Raw genomic sequence first — 25,518 nt, 5'->3', positions numbered from 1 at the left:
TGGCGTCATTGGCTATTAGGCAGGAACACATAATCTGTAATGCAGATATACGTTATTGCTTATTGCAAAAATAATATTTGACAGCAGATGAACATAAGACCTGTTGATTGTTGAGATCATATTAGTCGTCATCGCCGAGCATCTTGAAATACATATTCGACTTTTCGAGTGGCATTGCTGGATGCTGGGTATGGGGGCATGGCCGTAACTGCCGCACCACAAACCCCCCAATTGGGGGGGAGCTCGAAGGGGGCCGAAAATTAGATCATGAATTAACGTAAATTATAAAGTACTTTGTTCAAAATTGATGCAATAATTGAGTACCCTTCTCCAAGAAAAAATACGCATGATTTATAGAAATGGGCATTTCGGCGCCACAACGCATCATGACATGAGGTTTTACGCCATGTGACTCTGAGAAGTTACACACTTATATATATATACAATTATACATGTATGTTTAATTGTCCATTAGGGTTGTCCATAATTTGGAAAATCTTACAAATCCTCGGTTGTAATGTCTTATTCGATAGATTATTGATAAAAAACGACACTGAGCCTGAAAGAAGCTCACAGAAAGGCCGTTAACATTTCGTGCAAAGCGTTTGAAAGTAGCTGCCGAAGAATGGGCGTGCCACCGACCATAGAACGGCGAGAAGACTAGTAATCAAGAAACCACGGCTCTTGATTGGATAATCGGCTATGCTTCAATGACCACGTCAGCAGCAGCTTGCTGATTAGGTGAACAAGGAGTCTGCTACTGGCGGCGATTCTAAAAGCGCATTGTATGTAGGTTGACAGATAATGATTTAGGATTGATTAAGGGTATGTTGAGGTACGAAATACATAATGAACAAACAACAGCTGCTTCACAAAAACGTCTAAAGCATGACTGCTTTATTGTGAAAGAAACCGCCGCAGCCTATATGCCTTGTTTTCAACGAGGGAAAGCATAGGCGCTTATGCAAGTGGCGACGGATTCCTAGTTTCAGAAATAATATATAATTATTGAATACAAAGATAAAGCTTAACAATGACACTATAGTTTGTGTGATCTCATTGGGCTCAGGTTGTAGTACATAGTTGAAGTTTTGAAAGCTCTAAGGGTCGGCTGAATCAGCGGGTCACGCTTGGCACTTGTCAGATGCTTGCATCAAACTGTATTCACTTGCAAGTGTTGTCAGAGTCCTTGATGATGACGCAGAAAAGAGACGTAAAAGTAAGCACATAATATGCTGGATATGATATGTCAAATTCCTTAATAATCGCGCAGAAAAGGGGTGTAAAGGTAACAAACACAGACAATGCTGCATAGTGCATAGTATCCAGCATAGTTTGCATATCATATCAAGCAGGGCCTGTGCTTGCATTTAAACCTCGTTTCTGCGACATCATTAGGGACTTTTAAAACATTTACAAGTGAATTCAATTTGCTGCAAACATCTGATGAGTGCTAAGCCAAACCGTCTGATTCAGCCGATCGCTAGAGCAATCAAAACTTTAACTATGTACTGGAACCTGAGCCCAATCAGATCACCTAACTTATAGTGTCATTGTTAAGCTTCATCTTTGTATTCAATAATGATATATTATTTCTGAAACTAGAAATCCGTCGCCACTTGCATAAGCGCCTATGCTTTCCCTCGTTGAAAACAAGGCATATCGGCTACAGCGGTTTCCTTCACAATGAAGCGGTCATGCTTTAGACGTTTTTGTGAAGCAGCTGTTGTTTGTGCATCATGTATTTCGTACCTCAAGACACCTTGAATCAATCCTAAATCATTATCTGTCAACCTACATACAATGCGCTTTCAGAATCGCCGCCAGTAGCAGACTCCTTGTTCACCTTATCAGCAAGCTGCTGCTGACGTGGTCATTGAAGCATAGCCGATTATCCAATCAAGAGCTGTGGTTTCTTGATTACTAGTCTTCTCGCCGTTCTATGGTCGGTGGCACGCCCATTCTTCGGCAGCTACTTTCAAACGCTTTGCACGAAATCTTAACGGCCTTTCTGTGAGCTTCTTTCAGGCTCAGTGTCGTTTTTTATCAATAATCTATCGAATAAGACATTACAACCGAGGATTTGTAAGATTTTCCAAATTATGGACAACCCTATTGTCCATAGGCGCTAAATGGCTGGTGCCGAGTGCTGTCCTGGCAGCCTCAGTCCCACAAGGCAAATACTATCCTGCAGTGAAGAAATGAAATTTGAAATCGTGTGCGTGTTAAGTTTAGTACGTTTGGGTGATTTCAATATCTTTGGCCATAGCAGACAGGAGATCACCAAATAACATCATGCAACGAAGTCATACAAACGGTTCCGCCGGAGCTGTTTGATTATTATTTAGGGGCCCTGCGTTTTCCAAGACACCTCACTCAGCTCTAGGCTACCGGTAAATCTGATAACGTTAGCAGAGATAGGAATAAGACATTGATAGCAATATATATGCAATTTTCTATCCTATTGACCGATTGAATCACGAGGCGGGTCTGGGGGGCGACGCCCCCGCCCCAGAAGTTCGATTTATCACATTCAAGGGGGCCCAAAACCAACGTTTTTTGGTGGGGCTGACGAAGTGCTGTTTGGTCCTGAGTAGGAGGCTGCTTGAACTGACAGAATCAATATTTCTTACACAGTGACTAGATAGAATAGTCACTAGTCAATGATAATAGGCGCACGCCCGTCGTCATTTTAAGGGCTTGCAAAATGCAGCACAGCGATATTGGTAGAGTTTGACAGGTAATTATTGCAAGCAAGGTCGATGCAATGTTTCGGTTGCCCCGGATCTGCTGTAATGTCGTTATTCATTATTTCTGTGGTCGAGGACTACGCACATCCTTTGGTTTCCTGGTAATCAAGGGAGATACTTTCTGGTCTCTGCATACCGGCCATTTTCTGTCCTCTTGTTTCATCAGTGTGTACTGAGCTTTGAGTACACGCTGGTATCATCATACATCGAAATTCAATTTACTATTAACAATTTCATTATTTCAATAACCATCAAGACTGCGAAAAGATGAAAAGATAGGAAGGTGTCAAAACGACTTGGAGTGGTCTTTAAAATCACACCCACCTCCTGGTCTAGGCGATGTAAAAAGGAGGCATGAACATTGAACACCCGAACAGTGAACACTGAATGAAAAGTAAACCATGATAGCATAAAAGTGGTCTACTTTCGCTCCCACACTTCCCCGTTTCGTCGCCTATCGAAATGAAGTTTTGTATACGTGTATTATTGAGCTATTCTGACGTCACACAGAATATGACGACATTATCTTTAATATATCAGGAGTTATGACGTCGCCAATTCAGTTGGCCCGCTCGCATAGCAGTCATTAGCAGACCTGTTGCAAACAATTTTATTATTTTCAAGCGGGATCGGCTATCCTGGTTTTCGCTCGGGCCATTAGGCCTAACTGCAGTCATCTCTTGACGCACTCTTTGAATTCTTTTAACATGGTCCCTGATAGCGTAGTATAAAAGCTATAGCATCGACTACTTCGAAATAAACGTACCGGTACATAGACCTGAAATCCCAAGTCTTGAGGTATGGAGCTTGTCATTGAGGGGCCGAAAGCGACAAATGATGATAAAAACGAAGAAGAAAGCATTATAGACGATGAAAGCATTCACCAAAAAGACTGTTTAGGTAAGATATCGCTACTATACTTTAATATTGTAGGGTAGTTGATTACTATGAGAACGGACCACACATGAAACAAGCCTAATAACACCAACAGACAGATAGCGAAATATTGTTACAAGACATACAACTTGTTAGACACCGTCAATGTGCTGTGCATTGTGCATGCAGACAATAATTAAAATGTAAATATACATGTAGGCTACATACAAGTTTTTAGTTTATGGTATGAGAATTCAACTACCGGTATGTTAAATGTCAATTGTGTGAAATGAACATAAAGTAAGGTATGGTGAGGTAAGGTAAGGCTACTAGTTGGAAAGTAGATTTTCCAATTGAAAAACATTAGTGCTTTTGTCCATTATTAACAAGACATTCATTTTACACTGTACAGGAGAATTTGATGTTTGAAATCTTTGTTTTTAGACTCACCAGTAAGACTGTCCGTTTGGTTCGCCACAATGACAGTGCCACTGATTTGTCTGCTCGCCACTTGGGCATTAGTGTCTGTCTTTTCTATGGCATCAGTTTCTAAGGTAAGTTCATTCATATATTTAATTTAATGGGGTTGTTATGTGTTCTAGTGTTCTCTTCTTTTGTTGTTCCCCTAATTTTTCTGACCGAAGGCTATAGGCTTACCAAGGACTGTCTCGGCCAGTCATTTTTTTGAAATTTTCATGAGATCAAAACACGACAAGACTGCTATTATGTATATAAATTATAGGCCTACTATAATGAAAATATAGAAGTGTGTGGAAACAAGCCCTGGGCACAATGATTCGAGTTGAGTGGTTAGATATAAGTTTTCTGAGTACCGATACTGGAATAATCCGAAATTATGCCACTGACAATTAGTTTAGTTAATTTATCAACGAAAATAGTAGTTTCGGTAGTATTTTCCATTGTTGAAGTCTTGAAATCTGAATTGTCTTATTACAACATAAAAAAATGCAGTACAAAGCTATGCACGTTAGCAGGTTGTAACCAGGTCGCAAGGCTCCGAGTCTTAAGTCAATCTCATTTTTATAGCTTTGACTCGAGTTAAATCTTGTAGATTGAGACTTGTAAAAGCGGAGTTATTCGAGTTTTTCGTTGATAATTCTCGGATTATCCTTGATCCGGGGATAATTAACCAAAAACTCAAATAATTCCGCTTCTACTAGTCGGAATTGACTCAAATTTGTCTTGCATCGTCTTTGAAGACAGCTTAACAATTTCATGGGGTTGACAGAAAAATTTGAAAAATTTTTTATTTCAATTTTTAATAATAAATTGAAAATTTCAATTCAAGATTGTACGGCCTCTACTGGTTGGAATTGAGTCAAATTTGGTGTGCATCATTTTCTTAGACAACCTGACGATTTAGTCATTAGGCGAGTGAGATTTGGAAAAAAAAGTTTTTTTGAACAACCCTACTGCTCAGTTTCCAGGTAAAGTCTTGTTAAACCCACTTTTTATAACTTTGTTTGTTGATATCAAATGGTTCTCATTTATAATATACCGGTACTAATTTTCCTCACTTTTAGCAGTTTGTGGTTGCATTTTCAAGTTCCAGTACCAATAGACGAAGCCTCAATAGTGTGGTAACTTTACTATTCTTCGAAATTGCAATGAAATGGCGGTTTTTGCTGTCGGAGTTTCGAGTCATGCGCAATGGCTCGAGTCCAAGTCGAGTCAATGCACAGGTTGACTCGAGTCGAGTCATTTCTGAGTTTTGCGAAAATGACTCGAGTCATCAGAAAATCGTGACTCGAACCATTACAACCCTGCACGTTAGTGGAAATGACATATCAGTGGAGTAGTGATCAACCCACAGCATTGTCACAAAGTGCAGTGAAATATACGCATGGTCGAAAAAACGCATTTTATCTTGAATGTAATGTTGAACTAGCATTATATATAACTATGGTACGGTACCGTACCATAAAAGGTGGTCACAAGGTTCCGAGTCACAAGTCAATCTCACTTTTATAGTTTTTCTCGAGTCAAGTCGAGTCATTTTCAATTCACCACCCAATTCATTATGTTCAATGCTCAGTTTTGAGTTCAGTCCGGTTCAACCCACTCTTTCAGCTCTGTTTGAGTGATATGGAACAGCTTGCATTCATAATATGGTGATTTTCCTCGGTTGTACCAATTTCTGGCCCTATTTTCCAAGTACCAGGACTGACAGATCAATCATCCCAATGTGGAACTTTACTATTCTTTGAAATTACAATGGAATGTCTGTCTCGGCCGTCCTAGTCTCAAGTCATATGACTTGGTTAGAGTCATGCACGATGACTCGAGTATTAGTCGGGTCAATAAGCAAATCGAGTCGAGTCATTTAACACATTTGGAAAAATGACTCATGTTAAGTCACCAAAAAATCGAGATTTGAGTCATTACAACCATAATAAAATGTACATTCATGAACTTTCCAGGTCTTTCATACTGGTATGATGTCATAATGAGTGCGACTAATAGTTGGATAAAATGTCAGAGAACAACCAAAGCTACGTGAAATGATTCAATAATTGGAAGTTCAATTTCTATGGTATAGTGAAGTTGAACCAGTCCGTAGTTGTAATGACTCGAGTCACGATTTTCTGATGACTCGAGTCATTTTCTCAAAATACAGAAATGACTCGACTCGAGTCAATCTGTGTATTGAATCGACTTGGACTCGAGTCATTGCGCATGACTCGAGACCCAGAAAGCCAAGAACGGCATTTCATTGTAATTTCGAAGCGAAATAAAGTAACCGCACTCTTGGGATTTCGCCTATTGGTACTGGTTCTCGAAAATGCGACCAGAAACTGCTAAAATTGAGGAAAATGAGTATATTATAAATGCGAACCATTCGATATCACCAAACAGAGTGGGATTAACAAGACTTCAACTAGAAACTGAGCAGTCAACACATTGACTTGGACTCGGACTCGAGTCACAATACCATGACTCGGACTTGACCCTATGCTCGATGACTTGGACTCGGACTTGACTAGGTGGTGAAGTGAGAATGACTCAACTTGACTCGAGTCAAAACTATAAAAGTGAGATTGACTTGTGACTCGGAGCCTTGTGACTTGGTTACAACCCTGGTCCTTAGAATCTCATAATTGTTAAAACTTTCTGAATTTGCAGCTTACCAGCATTACGACTCTAATTGTTGAGATAGCCGATTCACAAAGCAACACTGTGAAAGGTATGGCTGTCGATAATGTATAATTTTCTTTCTTGATGTATAACTTGATGAACCCTTCTCATGCCTCCATTCATCGCACTGCGATTGCAGTGTATTGCCTGATTGTAGTCATTCTTTAAGATTCACCGGACCTTTCTGGGATTGCATAATATATTCATATGAAACATCTTGAGATTTTCTGCTGACAATGGTCACTGGTCAGGGGTAATCGTCAGCATCTAGCAGAGAATTGGAAGGAGCTGTATATCAACAGACGCACCGGTAGCGCCAAATATGACGTCACCAGCCAGTGTTGTCAACTCCGGATGAGATAAAATCGCTAAAACTGGTGTCAAAATTCGCTAGATGTCGTTAAAGATTGAGAAAAAAGCGCTAAAAAATAGCGCTAAATCTGCATTAATTGCTAAAGGTGGTAATTGAACCATAATATCGATACATTATTGTCAGCTATATTTTACTTGTCTGGGGCCAAAGTCACTTATCATATTTCTAGTTCATAATACGTAATAGTCATCTCTAAGCGGGACAAAACGTTCGATGCATTTCGATAAAGCAGATCGCTTTGCGCAATGATCGCTACACGTGACCACTAACCAGGTTTGCAGGCATAACCGCTCACTATATAAGCGTGCCTTGCTCGATCAGTCCGTGAATACGTGATGCGATGTACCGTGAAAATGCGCTTGACCTCTCTAAACTGTGTTGGAGTAGTTGAACACGACATGGGACTTGACACACTCATACACGAAATGCGACTTGACCCGACTTGAACCGGGTTTGCCAGCCACTATAGGTACAGACCTTAAGAAAATAATCTGAGGACCAACCCGGGGTATGAAATTTAATTAATCTGGTTGTGGATGGGAGCTGGTGTCGCACTGGTTCCGACAATGCGACTTTGGTTCTTGTCAAGGCAGTGGAACGACCTCGAAACGGCCCCGAAAGTCTGAAAATCGGCATTGATAACAACAATCGCTGGACGAAATTGGTCATTGTTATGTTCATTGTGTTGCGGCGGTGCCATTGTTGGAGCAATGCCGGTTTTCCGACTTTGGGGCTGTTTCGGGGTGCATGGTTCCGTTGTCCTGACGAAATTTTGTTTTATGTGTTTTGTGTTTGGAATCACTGCGACACTGGCTTTCGATCGTGACCAATTATATTGAATTTCAGCGCTCAGGCCGCCAGATGTAGCACTGCCAAGTATGATACTTTTAGATTACTCAGCAAGAAGAGACACTGTTTGCCCATGCGTAACCGCCAGGAGTTGCGTATCAACTATCTATCCGTAGGTATAGGTTAGTAATCTATAATTATATATCATCGCAGTTCGCACTCTGGTGACCGGTATAGCCAATGCAGTCGTCGGCCAGAACTGATCTTTATTGGTTATTTTCGGTAAAAAAGCACTAAATAATCGCTAAATTCTTTTTCAAAAATCACTAGATTTATCGCTAGGCGCTAGATCCATATTTTTTGGCGCAAAACCGGATGAAAAATCGCTAGATGTAGCGCGAAAATCGCTAAATTGGCAACACTGTCACCAGCATTAAAATTTGAATTTCCAGGCCTGTTAATTCGTCCAAACCTATGATTCAACCAGGGTTGTAACCAATTCACCAGGTTCTGAGTCAAAAGTCAGTCTCACTTTTACAGGTTTTTGACTCAAGTCATTTTCAATTCACCGTCAAGTCTGAGTCTAATAAGCAGGGTGATTTTTGTACATGTCAAAAAAAGTCAAAATTAGGTCAAAATTGTAGCATTAGGACAAAAAATGTCAAAATTTTGGGCAAAGTTGAAACTTTTTTGCAACCTGCATTTCGTTTGTATCGTAGATTTTGCACTGTCGGTGAACTTATCATTTGACATTTTACAGCTTGTAGCCTACTTTATAGGCCTTCCGTTGTAGACGGCCCATCGTCTGCTCATTGTGAATCGTAAAGATTCAAATGAAACAAATAGTTGGACATGGTGGTATGCTCAACCGGAATATCCCAACTGAAGCAAGACTGTGTGGGCATTGCATGATTCTTTTATAATGAAGTGCATGATGAAAAATTGTAATGTAGACACCATTGCCAGAATGAAGCAACATGGTTCATCACCAGCAGTGTGCACACAACTTCGATGTTGTCAGCCAACAACTGCTGCTGTTGAACGTTCTTTCTCCATTCTTGGCAAGCGACTTAGTAAGGACAGACACTTTCTACCCGAGAATGTAGGAAAGTATCTTTCGTTGTGCTACAATTTTTATAATTATTTCCTCCATAATGGGTAATGTATCTACTGGAATTCCCCATAGGGCCAGATTTCGTTAAAATAAAGTTTTTTCATGTAAAAACATGTTAGTTTTTGAGGCAAAAAAGTTTATTTTCAGGCCAAACCACTTGGTAAGGACAGACAGTTCCAACCAGAATTAAAGATATGTGGTAAAATTTGAACATTATGTGGCAAAACACCTAATTTGCATACGTTAGGTCAAATTTAGTCAAAATTAAGATTTTTCAGGTCAAAATCTTCAGTGTTTTTGTAAAAAAATCGCTCTACTGATAAGTCTAAGTCAGGATGCAGAGGGTCAAGTCTGAGTCATTGTGTTTACAGTTTACTTTCGAGTGCAAGTCGTGTTCAACCAACTTTTTTGCAACTCTGCTTGAGTGATATCAAATGCTATATATATTCATAATACACTAACTCTCGTCCTTCTTGGCCGTTTCTAGCCCTATCTTTCAATTACCTTTACTGATAGACGAAACCCCGATAATGTGATTTGACAGCTTTACTTTTCTTCGAAGCTACAATGAAATCCATGTCAGAGCAACCAGAATGCTTGCAATCCAGACGCATAGTTTACTGGCATGGAAGGTTGTGACTTCTTAAATATGAAATTCGGACTATACACATAGCAACTATTATGATCTGGAGCTAAATCTCTTTTCGCTTGAATAATTTACTCAAAAGTAATCTCGTGCAATGGTGGCACATAGGATATCAATATTTTATCGATTTCGTTGTTCAATACCTTCTATTTCTATACCTTCTAAGATCCGCATATTATACATGATATATGACATAATCTAGTCCGGAAACATCTTATTTCTCCATGACTTTGTGTCTTTCTGCGCATTTTGCACAGATGCCGGACAGACAGACCATAAAAGCGTCAGCTAACACCTACACCAACCAGCTACTCCTAATTCAGAGGCATATTCTGATCAGTGCATAGCCCGGTGTCTGTCACAATATAGCATAGATGTTTGTATGGTACAACGCAACTAGTGACGTTTAAAATCCTAGTATAATAGGATTATTCATGTTTCTGTAACTTGGAAGTGTCAGCGCAAATCAAACTCATTTCGAACTCAAGAAACTTCATTTCTCCCACATGACTTTGCTCCCCCCTTCAGATGCTTTCAAGCCTCCCCAGTTTGAGAACCACTGTCCTATATAGCAATTATATGTCACAGATATTCAGTCCAGCATTGCAAAGCAGTCGAGCTCGGCGAATAGTTTCAGCGATTTCCTTGACGACGGAAAGATAGACTTGCTTCAACGTAAGTGTGGTTGTAGTGTGTTTATTTGAAATTTTATCAATGTACACTTGAATACTATATTCATATTGATAATAACCAAGATATTTTCGGCTGACACTCGTCAGTTGTGATTGTCGGCAACTGGTAGGAAATTGGAAAAACTTTGTCTATCAACAGTCCTGTCACCTAAGCGACAGGCATGAAATTTCGAATACAATAAGATTCGAATAATATTTTGTCATTTCAAAACCTCACTTAATGTAGGAAATAACATGTTGAAATTACACGTGTCTACCAGGACTGGGTGCAATGATTTGAGTGCTCAATTCTGAATGGAGCTATAATTGTAACGAAACAAGTAGGCTACTGACACATGATTGCGAGTGTTAGTATTATATGCTCATTTCCAACAATCGTTATAATATCAACGAGAATTGTAGTTTAGATGTTTTTTTCAGCTTCGAAACCTCAATTTGTCATATCACAACATCCAAAACATGCATTGCGAAGATACAGGGCTGAGCTGTAAATTTCCACTCAACTATAATCACATACCATACTTAACCCAGAGCAGATTTGGACTAGAGGTCGACCGATATTGATTTTTACAGGCCGATACCGATATATCGACACACTCACAAGGCCGATAAACCGATATCATAGGGCGATATTAATATGGAAGGAGCAGAGAACAATTTCACAAAAAATATCATATATTAGGCAAGATGGCGCTTGTTCATGCCACAGAAAGCTGAATAACAAACGAGAAAACTGAAATTGAAAAGAATTATTGCTTAATTGTGCACATTCGTTGAAATTTGGGATAACCCAAAAAGCAAAACATGATACAGAATTGCAGATCAGTCCGGAAAAGGTAGATAGTAATGCAGGAAGCATAGTTTCTCCGCATGCTCGCCCAGTTAAACTCGTCCTGCAAGGGTTAATCTGTCATATATCGCCCTTTCTTGGGATTGAGAACACGAAGCATTAAATTTCCCATATTTTTGAAATTTTTTTGAATATAAAATATCGGCCTTCATAGGCCGATATCGATAATGGGGAAAGCTGTCAGCCTCAATAATCGGCCATGTCGATAATCGGTCGACCTCTAATTTGCACCACTAAAAATGTTCAGGTTTTCCAGATTAGATTAGAATTAGAATTATAGCTACTCATTTCTTTCCAAATTAGATTTGAATTTGAATTATAAGTACACGTTTTTTTCCAAGTTAGATTAGAATTATAGATACAGTTTGTTTCTAATTAGATTAGAATTGGAAAAACTGAATCCGCGAAAACCTGGACATTGAATCAGGTTCAGTTCATATCAGAGAGAGAGAGAGAATCTTTTATCGCATACATATCATATACATACAAATCAAAGTTCATTATCGTAAGCACGAAAATTGCAAATGTCTCGAAACCAAGATTGGCTCGTTTTGCACTATACAGTTCTCCTGCAGCATTCACAGGAAAACCAGAATTAGATTAGTATTAAATTCAGAGCAAGGAAACATTTCGAAAATTAGATTCAAATTAGATTACTGCCATTTCACCCTAATAAGTCAAATTATAGACAACAAGAATTCTGTAGCTGTCCAAGCCAGACCCAGACGTCTTCAGCGCAAATTTTCTTGAGGACTAATTTTTTGATGGCGCCGAGGGCCGCAGCATCAATAATAGGGATATTCAACGTGCTTCCAAGTACGCGCTATTTGACGGGCCCTTTCATAACGACATTCCACACCCATTGTGAAAATGTGATTCAAGCATGACACGATAAAAAAAAACATTTTAAATATTTGAATAAAATCATTTAACGTTTATGCGTTAGCTTTCGACACAAGCCACGTAAAACGTTCTTGCGTTTGAGTCCCATGACTTACACGCATCCATATCCAAAATCCATGCGTTTAGAAATCCAAACCAGCAACGAAGACCAAGAAAATCTGTTGAGCGTGTTGGAAGGTGAAATTCCAAGAAATCGCATCGAGATTGAAAAGTCCAGCGGAAATGTTCAGATGTCGTTGTCCAGATTTCGAAACTCGACTAGTGTTGGATTGAGCAGGAAGGCAGAACGTGAGAACTCATTTAATTGTGATAATCTGCATGGGCCACTTGGATCAAAATCTCCATGTTGTTGGCCTTAACCTGAAGTAGACTACTGTCCATCTACTTGGCAAACGATTTATCACAGTACCTCTTGACCTGTAGATCTACTGATAAATCATACTCGAAAACTCAAATTTCTTTTGCTACGATTGGCAATATTTTTTCAATCTACTCATTAGGGTTGCTCAAAAATTACTTTTTTCTTCAAATTTGACTGGCTATTCGACAAAATTGTTGGGTTGGTTAAAAAGACGCTGCACACCAACGTGTAGAAGTGAAGCTATTAGCATTTCAAAATTTAAAATAAAGGTTTTCAAATTTTACTGTTAACCCCATGGAATTGTTGAGTTGTCTAAGAAGACGATGCACAACAAATTTGACTCAATTCCAACCAGTAGAAGTGAATCTGTAGGAGTGCAAAATTTTGGATTTGAAAATTAATAGTATTTGCAGTGGCAAATTCTTTGATTTATTTATTATAGATCTACCCACCGTAAATACTGTTGTTTGAAATCCTAAATGTTAAACATCAACAACTTCGCTTCTACTGGTGGGAATAGAGCTGAATTTGGTATGCAGTGGTTTTTTGAACATTCCTTCTGTGCATTCTAGCAAAATATTGTAGTTGTCAAGTAAATTGTATTGCAGAAAATCCTGTCGAGTAAATCGTGACATTAAACAGCCTCCTGCAAAGAAAAACTTCCTTGAATTGGGTTGATCGAAAACTGGATATGTGTGTCATAGCAAATGTAGCCTGGTAGAATTGGGTTGTAGCAAATGAGGAATCAGTAATTTATAATAATGAAACACAATACTTCCACCCAGACTTCTGCAAACTGATGGATTTTGAGTCGATCTAGTTCTAGTTATGGATTTTGAAAAGTGGCGCATTTAAATGAAATTAGTTGTTTCCAGAGGTGGTCAGTAACGAAGTACTTCTACTTTTTCGAAGTACTCAAGTAGCTTTCCTCTACTTCTGGTACTTACTCAAGTAGATCTGATTTTTGCTACTTGTACTTCGTAAAATTTTGTGACCTACTTGCTTACTTTTTGCTATTTTCAGTTTGTCAAGTAGAAGTAGTTCAATCTTCCAATCAGGAAGATAGCTCGGCGAATTTCGGAGCTGTTTTTACGGAGTATCAACATTTAATTTTCATAAAAGTTTCGTAAAGTCCAGAATTTTCTTCGCGCGCAGTGGATACTGCGTGACCAGTATGGTTTCACGAAAGTATCGGTGAATATAATTTAGGTAGAGGGTTGGCGTGGTTCCGTTCACACCACATTGTCGCGCGTCACCCATATGAAATAATCCATCACAGTATATATGGCTCATCATAACGTTTGAAACTGATGTTTCGCAATCTAACATTTACTTGTCATATCGTAATCTAACACTTCCATTGTCCATGGCGTGTCCTAATCTAGAAAAGTGGACTCTGACTTTTTTTAGTTTTAGAGCCGTGTTAGCATACCACCTTTGAAACTTTCTGGACTAAAAACATGAAATACCGTAATTTCCCGAATATAGTGCGCATCCATGTATAATACGCACCCTTAAAATGACGTGTATATTCTGGGGAAAAGCCTGTACCCATGTATAGTACGCTCCCTGCATTCGCAGTACATGAGTACATGAATAGTTGCGGTTTAGTATTCGATGTTGCTATGTTTTGCGATGTCACTGTCGAACAATCATGACATAATGATCGCTAATCATAATACAATTAACGGCATTGTCTCTTAACGAGAGTAGATAGTAGCCAAAGCTTGTGAGGTCGGCGACGCGATAGCTCAGGCTAGCGACACACGACATCTTGCGCACGTGGCCTACTACAATTACAGATGCGATTGCTCAGGCCAACGGGTACGTCGGGCGCACCAGTCCTGTTGGAGATGCGACAGATTACGAAAGCGATTATATCTTGCGCACATGGCCTCTTGTGTATACGATTGTTAAGGCCTGTGGTTGACGCGATGAATCAACAAGGATTGCCGCGCAAGCTTGTAGCAATCAGCGACCTAATTTCGCTCGCGTACAAACGGCAAACCAACTCAGCAAGAGATCGCGTGCTTTGCAGACGACTCTCGTTAATTAGAAACACGCTTTTCGTTAATTGGCAACACGCTTCTCTATTTGGCAGCGCGTTACACTCTATAATACGAATTATGGGGCCCAATGGCTAGAGGTGATGCGCGATTTAAACAAACATGAAGAAAGGTGTGATTTCAAGTTTTTGATCGAGTGATTTTTTTTCAAGGCTTGCTGTACCCATGTATAATACGCACCCCCCTATTTTAGGGCAAAAATTCGGTAGAATTTTGCGCATTATACATCGAAAATTACGGTACATGTTCTGCTTTTAGTAGTTGTATTTATACTTCAATTTCAATTCCCAGTATCATATACTTTGAGTTATAATTAATATCAGTTCTTTTGTCTGGATAACATACATGTTGAAGTATAAAAGCAAGTGTAGTAATGCCTTTAATTTCTGGAAATAAAGCTACACAATATGGCATTTTTACGGTCCACCATATTTTTTATTAACGTTTACTAATCGCGCAAAGTGTTTACACCGTATCCTATACAACTTCTCCGTATTGCTCTTCGACTAAACTACGGGCCTTATAATATGGGGGATGGCGCCATACCATGCTATTTTCTAAGACGTGCTGTTCGAGAAAACAGAGGATTAGCATCGCATTTCGATATCTATACTATAATTTTCATCACGTGATGTGGACGAATGCTTATTGCTTATGCCATCGAAAATTGGGTACCTGCTGGTATGCACCAATATGAATCAAGTTCGTCACGTATCGCATAGCTCAATTTACAATTAAATAGTATATTCATATTGAAATGAACCCGAATATTTTCGGCTGACACTCGTCAGGGGTAATCGTCAGCAACTAGTAGAGAATTGGAAAGAACATTGTATATCAACAATCGTATCACAAAATATGACGTCACCAGCATGAAATTTCGAATGAGAGAGCGTTCAATGTACTATTTTTAGGTGATACACGAACTCCTTTTGTTGACAGAGTTTTGGTTGGTGTATTTTGATAAAAGTTGATTCCAAGGCACACAAATGGAATTGTGAACGGCCTCGACCTACGATTCGAAATCGGTCGTCTCGATAATTATTCGCACAAATCGGATTATCCAACAGATGTTTGCCGATGGCAGAATTAATGGCTTTTGATCGATCAGCATCAATCTTGAGTGGATGAGTTAAGGGTGAGCTTTTCACATCGCGTGACGCACGTGTTCTGATAAATCTGGGGACATGTTGGTTTATGCGGTCCTGCAGACGTCTTGACGTTCTTCCCACGTAGCCACAATCACAGTGGCACCTATATTCGTACACTACATTACTTTGTTGAAGTGCAGGAAGCACGTCTTTGCGTGTTGAAGGGAGCAGTTGTGTTGTTGTAAAAATCACATTGGTTTTGACTGTATCGTAACATTTACCGACAGCAGAAATCAATTGTTTTTCAAAGCGGGTGGAAATGGGGCCAATCCAAGGTAGATGGATATAAACATCTTTTATTGTTCGTGCGGTGGGCTCTGTTCGTTTTTCTGCGTTGAATTGCGTTAATTTCCTCTCCATGCCGCGGCTGATGACGTGTTCAGGGTAACCGTTATCAAGTAAGATTTTTCGGATGTAGTCAAGTTCTAAACTCAGTTTGTTACCCGAACATATCATCAGCGCTCTATGCACGAGTGTGCCTATGAGGTTAATTTTTCTGCGCCGAGGACTAAATGAATTCCAGCGAAGGTATTGGCCTGTGAATGTCGGTTTTCTGAAAACAGACGTTTCAAATTTGTTGGTATTGCGCTTTTCAACTAATACGTCCAGAAATGATAATGAGTTATTGCGTTCTTTTTCTATTGTGAATTGCAAGGCCGGGTGAAGCGAGTTTAAGCGAATGAGAAATTGGTCACACTCCGATTCATTCCTGATGATACAAAATGACAAATGTATCATCAGGAATGAATCGGAGTGTGACCAATTTCTCATTCGCTTAAACTCGCTTCACCCGGCCTTGCAATTCACAATAGAAAAAGAACGCAATAACTCATTATCATTTCTGGACGTATTAGTTGAAAAGCGCAATACCAACAAATTTGAAACGTCTGTTTTCAGAAAACCGACATTCACAGGCCAATACCTTCGCTGGAATTCATTTAGTCCTCGGCGCAGAAAAATTAACCTCATAGGCACACTCGTGCATAGAGCGCTGATGATATGTTCGGGTAACAAACTGAGTTTAGAACTTGACTACATCCGAAAAATCTTACTTGATAACGGTTACCCTGAACACGTCATCAGCCGCGGCATGGAGAGGAAATTAACGCAATTCAACGCAGAAAAACGAACAGAGCCCACCGCACGAACAATAAAAGATGTTTATATCCATCTACCTTGGATTGGCCCCATTTCCACCCGCTTTGAAAAACAATTGATTTCTGCTGTCGGTAAATGTTACGATACAGTCAAAACCAATGTGATTTTTACAACAACACAACTGCTCCCTTCAACACGCAAAGACGTGCTTCCTGCACTTCAACAAAGTAATGTAGTGTACGAATATAGGTGCCACTGTGATTGTGGCTACGTGGGAAGAACGTCAAGACGTCTGCAGGACCGCATAAACCAACATGTCCCCAGATTTATCAGAACACGTGCGTCACGCGATGTGAAAAGCTCACCCTTAACTCATCCACTCAAGATTGATGCTGATCGATCAAAAGCCATTAATTCTGCCATCGGCAAACATCTGTTGGATAATCCGATTTGTGCGAATAATTATCGAGACGACCGATTTCGAATCGTAGGTCGAGGCCGTTCACAATTCCATTTGTGTGCCTTGGAATCAACTTTTATCAAAATACACCAACCAAAACTCTGTCAACAAAAGGAGTTCGTGTATCACCTAAAAATAGTACATTGAACGCTCTCTCATTCGAAATTTCATGCTGGTGACGTCATATTTTGTGATACGATTGTTGATATACAATGTTCTTTCCAATTCTCTACTAGTTGCTGACGATTACCCCTGACGAGTGTCAGCCGAAAATATTCGGGTTCATTTCAATATGAATATACTATTTAATTGTATATTGAAGTTCTGTACCTCCAAGAAGCTCTTCAAATAGCTCAATTTGCACCTTTTTACAATCCATGTGAACGAATTAGGATCGTTTTCACAACTACTTACTTACTTGAGTACTTTTAAAGTCAGTCAATTCTACTTCTACTTCAAGTAGTTTTAGGTTGCTTATGGAAGAAGTACTTCTACTCGTACTTGAGTAGATTTTTTTCGTCGCTACTTCTCCTTCTACTTGAGTAGCTTTCTTGACTACTTTGACCACCACTGGTTGTTTCACAGCAAATGTAGCTCAGCCGAATGGGTTGTAGTAAAATGAGCAAGAGTAACAATAATGTAATAAAATAATACCATACAATATTTTTTTCATGTAACGGCAAGGCTTAAACCAGGGTTCGACAACGGAAAACGGGTCGTTGGCCACTGTTCACATTTTGGAGAGGCTGCAAGAATGCACTATCGAGACAACATAGGCCACACTTTTGGCAACGACGTTGTAGTATCAGTACAAAGCTGTACTCTCTAACATGGGCGACCGGCTTGTTACCACAATAAAAGTAGTATTTTATTGAAAAAATAAATATACAACGAAAATACCACCATCGTCAGTTTTATTTCCAACTATTAGCTGCACACGATACATGACAATGCTTTTGAGCGACTAAGGAATTGATATTGGGGCTAGCGAGACATGGTACTAGCTGAAAGCTTGATCTTGTGGGGAAGCGCTAAGCCATTTTTAAAGCGTCTCAGTGTTGCCAGTGTCTTTTATCTATTTATCTAATGCAAATTTTTTCTATTGATTTACTGATGATACTTAAATCTAGACTTCTAGGGATTTGAAATCGCGCGAAAATTTTCATGTTGAATAAATATCCTCCAACAAACGACAGACAAAATAATCTTGGGTCCCTTCGAGCTCCCACAATTGGGGGTTTGGGTGCGGCAGTTACGGCCCTTGGTAGATCATAGGCTAAAACTCATGTGTATATTATGATCGTCCACTGCTCCATTCGCGTCGCGAAACACAATGATTAAATCCCCGCATCCACTGTGTGATTGGGGTTTTAGTTCCACTATTGTGGGGAATAATAGGTTGACGGTGAACTCGGACCTCGGTGAATTCGGCCCTCGGTGAACTCGGCCCCCGGTAAATTCGACACTCGATGAATTCGGCCCTCGGGAAATTTTGTATCAAAGCGTATTAACAATTATTAAACTAATAATATTATTATCAAGTGATTTGTCAATACTGTACGGATGTCAGGGCATGCGTAGATCACGCAGTCACGGCGCGATTAGACCACGTGATCACGGATTGCGTAAGCGCGGGAGATGACGCGACGCTCACATATCAACCATGCGTAGTCTGCTCGTTATTGCAACTGTAGGTTGGTGGTGGGGCATTAGGGTTGGTAAGGTGGGATATTGGGTTGGGTAGGCGGGATATAGGGTTGGGGGAGGGGGACATTAGGGTTGGGTAGGCGGGATATAGGGTTGGGGAGGGGGACATTAGGGTTGGGTAGACGGGATATTAGGGTTGGGAGAGGGGGACATTAGGGTTGAGGGAGGGGGACATTAGGGTTGGCAAGGGGGACATAGGGGTTGGGGGATATTAGCGTAGGTGGTGGGTTAGGGTCCAAGTTGGGGTTAAGGTATCCCAGGGTTAGGGAGGAGGGACATTAGGGTTGGGGAGGTGGATATTAGGGTTGGTAGTGGGTTAGGGTCCAAGTTAGGGTTAGGGTATCCCAAGGGTTCAGGGGAGGAAGATGGTTGGGGAGGGGGGTATTAGGGTTGAAGGAGGGGGATATTAGGGTTGGTAGTGGGTTAGGGTCCAAGTTAGGGTATCCCAAGATTAGGGCTCCCTGACATGAATATCCCCAACCATAATTTCTAGGGTTACCATATTTTTGAAATCTGAAAAGAGGACTATATGTTCATTTATATTTTCGAAATCAGTGCGACAGTAGCTTTTGATCAAGACCAAATTCAGTAAATTCACTCCTCTGGAAAATAACTTCTGAATTGCCAGAAATCCTACAGTCGCTGCCGCAAAATAATTCCGAATATAGCCTCAGCGAAGCGAAACGAAGCTGCAAAATCGGTCGTTGCCATTCCATGTTTTACATTCGATTAATTCCAGTGACCAATCACGGTGAACCGGCAGCGTGAGTGCGTGGTGGAGTCTTCGATATCAGGCTCTCGCACTGCGAGATCTACCACGGCACGTGATTCTTCCCTATCTAAGATTTACCAATAACTTGATAATAATATTACTAGTTCAATAATTAGTATTAATACGCTTCAATACAAAATTTCCCGGGGGCCGAATTCACCGAAGGTCGAGTTTGTGAGGCCGAATTCACCGAGGACCGAGTTCACTGGTAATCGAATAATATAATCATTTTGGGCCAGCTTCAAACAATTCATAATGAATGGGGTGCTAGTACTACATAGAAGTGGAAAAAGAGTTTTTTAATATGCGGACATTTTAAACCGACTGCAACGATTAATGCTTTGCGCGAAATCCTCAATCCATTACGGTGGTGCAGTATACCTTCACCAGAAGTTGCTAATAATTTTCAATCATGGTTATTTTTGTCTTACAATATTACGATCTGCCGAAGTACCGTAAATCTATGCATCAATTACACTGCATTCCGAGTTTATTGCAAACCCTTTCAACGGTATACGACATATGACCCTGTCGGAATACTCCTTCCAGTTATCATATACTCAAAATTACGTTAGTTGCTGTTAGCCGTAGGTTGTCATAGCCAGTGGAAAAAGCCGCCGTTTGTCCCTCCCGTTTTCGACTTGTACATGCTGACTCCATACCTGCCACTACGTCTCCTCAGAGTCAGACGAAAAGTTTATGAATATATTTCTAGCGTTTAACATTACAAATATAACTAAACTTACATTAATTCTAAAACTTTTTAAATAGCTTTGTGGCCCACCTCAAAAGGCTGTGGCCCACCCTTCGAGAACCCCTGGCTTAAACACTTCATTTTTCTAGTCATTAGAGCCACGCAGGCACAGGACGTAACGTTGCGTCGAAATAGACCAGAATTGGTGAGCCTACGGACAGCAGTTCAAAGTGAGTGTACTCCTCATTCCATTGTGTTACGTGTGGTATTAAACGACAAACAACGACAAAAAAATATTATACTACAAAGTGTATTATAACTATGCCTACACTCAATGATTCAAGAGCTATTAAGTGTCGAGTTATCGGAGATGATGTTTTTCGAGACCGAAATCATACACTCCTAAACAATAAATGTATATTTATCATCGTGAATTATAATTTCGATATTATTTCGTTCTGTGTAAGGCTTAATTGACAACCTGATTGGTGGTATCGCAGCATACATAATATACAGTACAAAGCTACACATGTTAGTAAAAATGACAGTCGCTGCTGAAGAGATTCGGCGTCCTAAACATAGAAGATATGCGGAAACTAGAAATCGCCAAGTTTATGTATCAGTTTCACTGCGGTCGTTGCCCCGAATATTTCAATGACTTCTTTACCACTGAATCAAAAGCGCACAAGTACAACACACGCGCGTCCACGTCGTCCAAATATCATATGATCGACCGAAAAGATCATCGCTCCATCAAATATGCCGGACCTGATGTGTGGAACAGTATCCCGCCGGCCATCCGACAGTCGACGAGCATGTCCACATTCAAGTCGAAATACAAGCAATTACTACTAAATAAATACAGTCCATCCTCAAGATTACCGGACCACGACTGACCTATCGATCTCGCTTCCCATGACATGCCGCCCTATTTTCTTGTCGCATTCTTTTTCTATACTATCTTCTTTACTTTCATTCAGTGTGCATGCCTCCTCTTTACATCGCCTAGGCCAAGGTGGGTGTCAGATTCCATAGACTACTCCTTGTCGCTTCGACATCTTCCTGTCATTTCATTGTATCGCATTTTTGTGGTGTATTGAACTGATAAAATTGCTAATAAACCCAATGATGATGACATATCTGCGAAGTCGTGGTCAACCCACAGCATCAAATTATACTTGATGTGACGCAGAGCTCGTAATATCTTCTATGTGGTCACGTAAAAGGTACATGTTTGAACGTTCCGCATCATTTATGAAATATTTATATATGCTTTTACGGCATATACGCCAACTCATGATATACCTCCATACAATCTGTGCATATGCCGCCGGATAAGGAAGGTCCAGAAATAGCCTTGTAAGACTTTCCGAGTCTTGCACTACCCCTCCATGTTATCCCGGTAATGTAAGCCATGGATACCAGTGTTATCAATCAGTCTTTGGTCTGACCGCTTTACCATCAAACTATCTTGTCTTGTTTGATAAATTGAAACTTTTTCTAGGTAGACCAACAAGCTTCGACTGACGTATCAAATTTTTCTTGGCAGATATTGAGAGTGCAGTTGAAGATCTCGAGAGACGAGTCGCGGCACAGAGTCAGACAATATATAACATTGGAGAGGGAATTCGTAGTAAGTATTTACAAGGCATCAAAAGCAGGTATAGGACGGAATCCATTGTTGGGTATAGTTTCTTGTTGGCGGTTTACGTGTGGACATAGTGTGGTAGGCCGACCTGCTTTATGCAGGAGCCACACATCAAAAATCTTTGTTTTAAAAGAGCCACAACACAAAAATCAAACAATCTGAATTCATTCCACTACGATGAAATGTTGGTTATCTAATACAGTCTATTATTGTGTGGTGATACTGTGCCTCTCCATCTGGGCTGCATGGTGTTTGAAATCGGGCTGATATGACATCTAGGCGTGTGGAGCAGTTCCTTCAAGTGCTGATGAGTGGGTGGAACGTTTCTGTGAAAGCATCAATTCATAATCAGGTTATACCTCTCAAGCAAAATGGCAAAACCCAGGGTTGTAACCAAGTCACAAGTTAATCTCACTTTTATAATTTTGACTCGATTCAAGTCGAGTCATTTTCAATTCACCCCCGAGTCAGCGACTAGAGGGTCGAGTCCTTGTCATGGTATTTTGACTCGTGTCCGAGTCAATATGTTGACTGATCAGTTTCCAGCTAAGGTCTATTAAATCCTCTTTTTATATCTCTGTTTGGTGATATCGAATGGTGCGCATTTATAATATACTAATTTTCCCCACCTTTGGCAGTTTCTGGTCGCATTTTCAAGTACCAGGACTGATAGACGAAATCCCAATAGTGGGGTTACTTTACTATTGTTCGAAATTACAATGAAAAATGTCGGTCTCGAGCGTCTGAGTCTCGAGTCATATGACGTGGTTCGAGTCATGCGCAATGACTCGAGTCCAAGTCGAGTCAATACACAGATTGACTCGAGTCGAGTCATTTACGTATTTTGAGAAAATGAGTCAAGTCGAGTTGTCAGAAAATCATGACTTGAGTCAAGTCATGACTCGTGTCATTACAACCCTGGCGAAACCCATGTGCAATCATTGAAGAGCCTCATGCGGCTAACGATCCGCAGTATGCCCATTGCCCACCCCTGTAAGGAGAACGAATCCTAGAACTGTACCAAATCAACCTGTTATTCAGTCTAATCGACTGACCACCTCCATGAATATGTATATCGCAGTAGCATAGGCCAAATTAGATTAGAATTAGCATTATAGCTGCACAGTTTTTTCCAAAATAGAATAGAATTACTGAATTCTCAAAATCTTATAATTTCATTGTTGAATTGGAAAGAAATGCACGTTTAATTTATGTCAAATCCGATGTGCAAATGTCTGTCTGTACACCAAGCTTGGCACGCTTTTCACTATTCAGTTCTCTTGTGGCACTTTCATGAAAACAAGAAATTATATTAGAATTCAATTACCAGAACTTCGCTCCAATTAGTAACTATGAATTTCTCATTAATAGATAAAGAATCTAAACAAGTGAGACTTAACTACAAGAGAACGAAACGCGGAGGATTGGTGGAAATCTATCACAACGGCGTTTGGGGTGGCATATGCGCCGATGCGTGGGATAAAATCGACGCCATGGTGATTTGTAGAATGTTAGGTTTCCCGGGGGTGACAGCGACTTATAAGAATCCCGGTCGCGCCAGAACCAAGCTTTGGCTCACTCAAGTTAGGTGCACGGGTGCGGAACCCTCGATATGGGACTGCCAGTATTCCTCGCCAGAGTCAAACCCGTGTACTGAAGACTGGCAAGCTTATGCATCGTGCAAACCCTTGTAGGTATCAAGGTAGCAAGATTGGTCAATTGTGGGTTACATGCATAACAAATCTGGCTCACTTCCAACCAGTAGAAGTGACGTTGCTGAAGTACAACATTTTGGATTTGAAAAAAGTAGTATTTATGGTGGGATATTCCTTAATTATTGAGCATGATGACAGATTTCGCATACTCGGAAAGGGTCGTTCACACTTTCACTTGTGTGCCTTGGAGTCGACTTTTATCAAAATACACCAGCCAAGGTTGTGTCAACAAAAAGAGTTTATGTATCATCTAAAAATAGTACATTGAACGCTCTCGTATTCGACATTTCATGCTAGTGACGTCATATTTTGTGATACTATTGTTGATATACGATGTTCTTTTGAATTCTGTACTAGTTGCTGACGATTACCCCTGACGAGCGTCAGCCGAAAATATTCGGGCTCATTTCAATATGAATATACTATTCGATTATTATGCGGCATCGCCCACCGTAAATACTATTATTTCAAGTTCAAAATTTTCAACATCACAAATTTCGCTTCTACCAGTTGGATTTGAGCCGAATTTACTATGCATCGAATTTTTGCCAGTAAAATTTGAAAAATAAATAGGATTTTTTTTTAAATTGAATATTTTATAGCTCTCATAGTTTATGATTGTGCCAAATATAGTGTGCAACGTTTTCTAGCCAATCTTGAAATTTTATCGAATGGCGAGTGAAATTTGAAGAAAAAAGTTATATTCGAACAACCCTATTGGTCACAGTTTATCAGCCTACTGCACAATGACTTATGAGGAAATGTGTATTGTGCACCATTTGTTTTTCATTTTTGTTGAATTTCTTCGATATGTTCGGTTCACTTATGGTTACTTTCGCAATTACATCAATTATATGACTTGGATTTGTTGTTTTGTATGGAGTATGGTGTAAGCTACATCAAGACAGGTTTTTATTTATGTTATCGTATTCGTAGATGGGATGAATCCTTGAAGCCGGGCACTCAAACGCGCAGCCCACGTTCAAATCAATCAATTTGACTCCAATATTTTGAAATGTGATCCAGTTTACTTGATTAACATGAGAATGACGAGTGCCTGCACGCTGTGTATATGTGTATCATATGAGTCGGTGTATATGCCACAAAAATAAACTACGTCCTTCCATATGCCCCCAGCGACCAGGATATCTTCGCTGTGGAATCATAGTAGTTTATGTTCATTTTACACATTCTGAGAAAATTACCTTCACCTTCTCATATCTTGGTCATGGTTTGATGACTTGATTCCCGGTAGGTTTCAAAAATGGTTCTCCAAATTTGAAAAAGGAGTGGAGATAAGTTACTTTGGTGCCACCGCAACGAAATGATCAATGTCATGAAAGACAAAATTTCGCCGACGTGTGGTTGACATTATTTTCTCATATTAGTGGCCGTAAAACTATAGATATAGAAATTAAACATGGAACGGCAACGACCGATTTTGCAGCTTCGTTCCGCTTCGCCAAGGCTGGAGTGGAGAATTGTTTTGCGTAAGCGACTGTAGGATTTCTGGCAATCCAAAAGCTATCTTCCCGAGCGCAGAAATTATTGAATCTGGTCTTGATCGAAAGCTACTGTTGCACCGATTCCGAAAATATAAATTAAAATAATGATCAGGCCACTGATCCACCTAGAATCCGTCCTCCAAGTCTGAAATATCGGCATTGTTCGAACAATTTCTATACTTTAGAGATCTT

The 25,518-nt window shown here is 40.0% G+C and overlaps 1 protein-coding gene across 1 annotated transcript; it reads left to right on the top strand.

The window, feature by feature from the left end:
* The first annotated feature begins 3,351 nt into the window (after positions 1–3,351).
* On the top strand, positions 3,352–24,685 carry LOC145458134 (uncharacterized). The gene is made up of 8 exons (XM_080336483.1): positions 3,352–3,650; positions 4,071–4,180; positions 6,771–6,831; positions 10,293–10,379; positions 12,276–12,437; positions 20,608–20,688; positions 22,008–22,091; positions 23,478–24,685. Exons 1-8 carry the CDS (start codon positions 3,551–3,553, stop codon positions 23,798–23,800), a joined length of 1,008 nt encoding a protein of 335 aa, XP_080192609.1. The 5' UTR covers positions 3,352–3,550; the 3' UTR covers positions 23,801–24,685.
* Positions 24,686–25,518: the final 833 nt, after the last annotated feature.

The sequence above is a fragment of the Botryllus schlosseri genome, chromosome 15 (genome assembly GCF_051294905.1).
Source record: "Botryllus schlosseri isolate E-star chromosome 15, Bs_hap1, whole genome shotgun sequence".
Lineage (NCBI taxonomy): Eukaryota > Metazoa > Chordata > Ascidiacea > Stolidobranchia > Styelidae > Botryllus > Botryllus schlosseri.
Note: the sequence above shows the minus strand (reverse complement) of the source record. Positions and strands in the feature narration are given on the sequence as shown.